The sequence below is a fragment of the Camelina sativa genome, chromosome 17 (genome assembly GCF_000633955.1).
Source record: "Camelina sativa cultivar DH55 chromosome 17, Cs, whole genome shotgun sequence".
Taxonomy (NCBI): domain Eukaryota; kingdom Viridiplantae; phylum Streptophyta; class Magnoliopsida; order Brassicales; family Brassicaceae; genus Camelina; species Camelina sativa.
The window spans coordinates 6316775-6322774 of NC_025701.1; the positions used below are offsets into that span (position 1 = coordinate 6316775).

Here is a 6000-nt window from a genome sequence, read left to right on the forward strand (position 1 = left end):
ATGTTTAGAATCCAACCATAATTCTTTTGTAGTTCAGTTACAAGTTATAAAATATATTTCACTTCATATGTTATGATTTCAAAATACAAAATAAAGATCTAAATTAAAATTAATATTTTCTTTTGGGAAGAGACTAGAAAAGAGGCAAATTAATGTTTTCACACTTTAAAATCTATGTTAATTTTCAGATTTAGTATTTAAAGAAAATACTTTATAAGATAATCAAAAGCCTCCGTAGCATAGTGGTATTGCGTTCGCTTCGTAAGCGAAAGGCCGCGAGTTCGATCCTCGCCGGGGGCTTTTCATCATTATTTTTTTCTTTTTTGACCTTTTTACAAAAATTTATTTGAACTTTCCCATTTTATCTCTTTAGTTTCTTTTGAGACATTCCCAATTTCTTAGCCACAAAAATTTCCATTACTCTACAAATATAATCATCAAAAATAACAATCCAAGGAAAATTTCCCTCCTTATACCATAAATAATAATGTTAATTGGAAAAAAATATGTAGCAAAAGCCCTACAAAAATCCCCAATTCTCGTCTGAGATTTCTAAGTCAAAACCCTAAAAAGATTGACACCATACCTATATATAAATATTATATTCATATCTCCTTACTCTGTCTTCTTCTTCCCTTCTCTTCGAACTGATCTGAGATTTTGATTCTGCTTCTCTCTTCTCATCGTCCAAAGGTAATTGCTTTTGTTCATTGTTCATATACCTATTCTTGCAGCTTCCGCACTTTTTCAATTGGGTTTTATAGAATCTGCGTTAAAGTCTTCTCCTTTATTGTGGATTCCTCTGTAAAAGCTTGAGTCTTTCTTCTTTATTTTTTACTTCAAAGTGTAGTGTAGCCTTAAAGATTAGATCTTTAGAGTTCAGTTTTTATAGATTCACTACTTGGGCAAAAGTCTTAAAGTAAAGCTAGAGGATCTATTGAGTTTTGTGAATTCCTTTTTGCGTAGATTGGAATTGACAATGTGGGATTTTGTACTGAGTTCTCTTGTTTGATTCAGATGAAACGAATTCGTTACTTTGTTTTGTATGACGCTAATGAATGAATCTTTTCTTGTGATTAGTTAGAGATGGCACTCGAATCGAATGCTCCAGTTATGGATCCACACACTGTGGGCAATGCGTTTGTTCAGAAGTACTACAACCACTTGTATGAATCACCAGCGGAAGTGTATCAGTATTATCGCGAGGATAGTGTTTTAGGCCGCCCTGGTTCTGATGGAGAAATGGATTCTGTCAAATCCTTAAAAGTAAGCTTCTGCTTCGATTAGATGAATCGTAAAAGTTCATTGTTTGATTAGGTGTTGATGGCTCTTCTGTGTTTGTTTTTGAGTTCCAACAAGTGCAGAATCTTTTTAGTTTTTACTTGGAAGCAAAGTTTTGAGTTTTAGAGTTTCTTTGATTTTGTTTGCAGGCTATCAATGACAAGATCATGTCCTTCGATTACGTGAACTCAAAGATTCAGATTTTGACTGCTGATTCCCAAGCATCTTACAAGAATGGCGTTGTTACTCTAGTCACTGGTTTACTGACCGTGAAAGATGGGGAAAGAATGAGATTTACTCAATCCTTTTTCCTTGTGCCCCAGAATGGAAGCTACTTTGTCCTGAACGATGTCTTTAGGTATGTCGCTGATGAGATTGTTGAACCAGAAGCTAGCAAGAAAGAGGTCGAGGCAGTGATTCCTCAAGTGGTTGAATCAACAGTTACTGCAGTGGGTGAGTATTTATTTGCCAATGTGTTTTTGTCAATCAAGAATATCAGTTTTACATTTCAGGATTCATGAGAATATTGATTATGATCTGCAGAGCCAACAAATGAAGTTGCTGAGCCAGTTACTATCCCTACTCAACAACCTGCGTCGAAACCAACAACTGAAGTTACAGAGAAGAGACCAGAGAGAGCTGTAGTAGCAAATGGACATCCCAAAACCCCGGAGGAAAAAGTTGTGAAGGAAGATAACAGCAATGGTGTGGATGCTCCCAAGATATCATTTGCAGCAATGGTGAGTCCTCTTTATGTGTAAAATACTAAAATCCAAATTTCTCGCGCTATCTTTGCTTAGGTAATCTAAAGATTTTGCTACTTACGCTTAGGTCCAATCTCCTGCAAAGCCTAAACCTAAGCCTGTGACAAAGCCGAGTGCTGCTCCCAAACCCAAAGCTCCTGCGCCTGTTCCTGAACACTCTTCTGCCAAAACAATCGACCAACCAGGTTTGAAATCAATGTTCTAACATTTCAGGAAAACCAACTCTTTTCCACTTTTGTCTATGTCTTAATATGATTTACATATTTTCATGTGTCAGCCGAGGATGGTGCCACCATATTTGTTGCAAACTTGCCTATGGACGCAACACCCGAGCAACTCAATGAAACATTCAAAGGTTTTGGAGCGATTAAGAAAGATGGTATCCAAGTTAGAAGTTACAGGGTGAGTTGTTATAGAATGGTTCTTTAGAGGAAACATGTTACGCTTTGTTCCACTGCTGAATTATATGAACCATCTAAACGTTTTCATTTTTTCAGTTAAAGGGAAACTGTTTCGGGTTTGTGACATTTGAATCTGCTGAAGTTACGAAATTGGTCCTCCAGGTATGTTTCAACTTTCAACATCAGCAAATATCTTATAACTTCTGATTTATTGGTATTCTTCTTCTGATGATGTCCTGCTACATAACTCTAGGCTCACAAAGAATTAGCCATCAGAATCGGAAACCGAAGAGTTTCAATAGAAGAGAAACGAGGTAAGCTAGAGTAAAAGCGTTACTATTTTGTATTGGTCTCCAAGATCTAAACTTCAAGATTGTAAAAGACCATTGATTCTTCTGCAGGCAACAACGATGGAAGACCCTCAAGTCGAAACGGAGGCTACAGGAGCGAGAATGGTTACAGAAACGACGGTTTTAGGCCTCGAGGCAACAATTTTAATGGTGGAGGTCGAGGCTATGGAAGAAATGGATATGATAGACGAGGAGGCGAATCACGCAACGGTGAATCTAACAATGGTAATGGAAAGGTTCACCAGAACGGAACAGTAAAAGCTGGCAGTGAAAATGCTCAATCCAGAGGCTAAAAGAGTTGTTTTTCTTAAACTCTGATGTGTTGTTGTTATTTTGTTCATTGAGAATCTGAAGGAAGCTTTTATAGGAAGAGAGAAAGAGAGAGATTAGAAGGTTTTTTTGGAGTAGGTTTATCTCTTTTCATTTGACATCTTGTTTTGGACAATAATTTGATGATTACATTATTTCTAAAAAAATTTTAAGGCTTCGTCTGGTCCGGTCTGCAAAAACCAAATTATATATGACCAAATCAGACAGACAAACAAAAAAGACTTTGAATTATTGAAACGGCAACCAACCCTCAACTTATGGGCTTGGTTTGTGATGGGGAAAGTGAATGAGTTGAGTTAGCTCAGTAAGGTCTATTCCACAAACCAACGGGTGGAGAACACGTAGCATGGTTGGTTCTACACGTCGGTCCCCCACTTGACTCAACAAAGGAGAGACCCACCAAGGATTCTAAAAAAATCTTCTTTTCAATTTATAGATTTCATTCTCCAACCTAACTATCACTTATACATATAATTCAGACCCTTGTGTTTCAATAAGCCATGCTCATTATGTTTAATCCAACTATTCCCTATCAAAAGATTTTTAGTCATCAATTATCAAACTTTACCATCAGTAATACTAATACTTTATATATTATCATGATTAGTCTTTTAAGCTTATACTACTACTTGTCTATTGATGAATTTGCTTTTTTAATATATAAACATAGAAGTGTTTTTATTCTCCTTAGTTCACTTTTTCACAATCAACTTGCTTGCTTCGTGGGGTCCTTGTGGTCTAATCCCACGTGAGTGACGTTGTCGAGTCGCTAGATTTATCATTTTCAAATTGTTTTGCTCTCTCAATTTTTACAATACCAAAATTTTAATTCTGAAATCAAAATCAACCATAACCAAGGATTAGTAACTAGTTAGTTAGTTAACCAAGTGCTATAATTTTCTAACTCTCATGACACGAAATTATTTGTTTAATTTTTGTTTTAAGAATTCTTTTGGTTGTGATTGAGATTTTTTAACTCATACTACAAAAAAACTTGTTCAAAAAGAAAAGAAAAGAAAATAAATTAAAAAAAGGGGGAAAAGGAGAAAACGGATCTTTTTACCTGGAAGACACGTGTCGGGACACTGGGTAACTCAGTCACTTTACGACACGTTTCTTGAAGGAGCACTATGGAAACGCCGACGTAATCCACCGGCCACGTGTCGTTCAGGCAGCTCTCTCGGCGGCCACTTGCCTCCTCCTCTCAGTCAAGGCCTCTGTCTCTCCTCTCCTTTCCTTTCTTCCTTCCTTCCTTCTTTCTCTTTTCTTTCTCTCTAATGTCTAAAACAGTCTTCTTCTTCTCCTTCTCCGTCTCTGCTTTTCAATTAACCACCTCTTCGTCTCTGGTAACAACAACAACTCCGCCGGAGTCTCTTTCTAATTTTACTTTGATGTGAAAAATTTGCTATATTTTTTTTACTGTTTAAATCCATCATAACATTTTTGGATTTTTGATCGGATGTGAGAATTCAAAGTTTCTATTTTTTTCTTCATCATTTTTGAATTTCAATCTGTTTGTTTCGGAATCTATGGGGGAAGCAAGTAGACAACAACAAAGGGCATGTAACGGAGAACTGACCGTTACGACAAATCTTTCTCTAGACATAAATAAATACCCAAGAGATCTGTTACGAGGTTTCATGTCTGAAAACGGTGTTGGAAGTGGAGGTACCGGAGAAACAGACTGCGATGACGAGGCTGCGATCGAGCTGAATCTTGGTTTGTCCTTAGGAGGTCGATTCGGAGTTGACAAGACTCCTCGTAAGCTCAAACGATCTTCCTCTGTTATCGGAACTCTTCCGTTTGATGACGACTCTACAGCGACGACTGTAACGGGGATGGAGGAGGCTGAGCCGGAGAATTACACTGTCGGTTTAGTGAGAACGACGTCGTTACCGGCGGAGATGGAGGAGGAATGGAGGAAAAGGAAAGAGATGCAGTCTTTGAGGAGAATGGAAGCTAAGAGAAGGAGATGCGAGAAACAGAGTTTTAGAGTTGGTAATTCTGATGACCAGACGGTGTCCTTTGAGAATGAGAGATGGGTCACCGCGAGCAAAAGTGGGTTTTTGCAGAGACATTTGGTTTCTTCTAATAGACAACTCTGTGTTGATTCCGATGGAGGAGGAGGAGGAGGCGGCGGAGTAACTGGAGGAGGTAGCTCATCTAGCTTATCAGAGCTGGACAACAAGAATCAACAAGGTAGACTCGTATTTATAGTAACACTATGGTATAGTTTCTATATTTTGTCATTGAACTTGTTGTAGAGTAGAATGAGTGGGAGACTTATCAGAATCTATGTTGTGTAGGATCATCAAACAGTTGTAATGATGAGAGAAGCCCGAAGGTGGTGGGAGGGTGTTCATCTAATAGCGGAAGCAACGGAACAGAGAAACCGAATAGTGTGACGAGAGTCAACAAAGTGAATGAGAATGAGAATGAGAAAGGAGAGGACTCGGTGGATAGGAAAGGCAAAGGGATGATGGCTAACTCTACTACTGGTTTGTTTGACATGCCGTGTGTGTTTACGAAAGGGGACGGGCCAAACGGAAGACGAGTTGATGGGATTTTATACAAGTACGGGAAAGGAGAGGAAGTGAGGATAATGTGCATTTGCCACGGCAGTTTCTTGACACCAGCTGAGTTTGTTAAACACGGTGGCGGAGGAGATGTCGATCGTCCTCTTCGCCATATCGTTGTCAACACTTCTTCTTCGACCTTTTAAAATCGAAGAATCGGTACAAAGAAAAGAAAACGGATGCGGTCTTTTTGTTCTTTGTTCCTTTTTTTCTCGTTGTTTTTTATCTTCTGGATCTTTGGTTTTTGGCTATAAGAATGAATGCCAAATCCCAAATCTTGATGAAAGATCAAGATTTT

The 6000-nt window shown here is 38.2% G+C and overlaps 2 protein-coding genes and 1 non-coding gene across 4 annotated transcripts; all 3 read left to right on the top strand.

Moving 5' to 3' along the window:
• On the top strand, window positions 229–300 carry TRNAT-CGU. Its single transcript has one exon. It is a non-coding gene; the product is annotated as a tRNA-Thr (tRNA).
• On the top strand, window positions 449–3282 carry LOC104755664 (putative G3BP-like protein). Of its 2 annotated transcripts, none has more exons than XM_010478096.2 (9): window positions 449–693; window positions 1085–1266; window positions 1431–1734; window positions 1825–2021; window positions 2113–2230; window positions 2323–2447; window positions 2543–2608; window positions 2700–2760; window positions 2848–3282. In XM_010478096.2, exons 2-9 carry the CDS (start codon window positions 1087–1089, stop codon window positions 3087–3089), a joined length of 1293 nt encoding a protein of 430 aa, XP_010476398.1. In that variant the 5' UTR covers window positions 449–693; window positions 1085–1086; the 3' UTR covers window positions 3090–3282. The 2 variants fall into 2 exon arrangements, with proteins under 2 accessions (XP_010476398.1, XP_010476397.1); XM_010478095.2 differs by having other exon boundaries at window positions 450–693; window positions 1081–1266.
• On the top strand, window positions 4371–5920 carry LOC104755665 (ninja-family protein AFP2-like). Its single transcript, XM_010478097.1, has 2 exons — window positions 4371–5325; window positions 5433–5920. The coding sequence occupies exons 1-2, from the start codon at window positions 4656–4658 to the stop codon at window positions 5846–5848; spliced, it is 1086 nt and encodes a 361-aa protein (XP_010476399.1). The 5' UTR covers window positions 4371–4655; the 3' UTR covers window positions 5849–5920.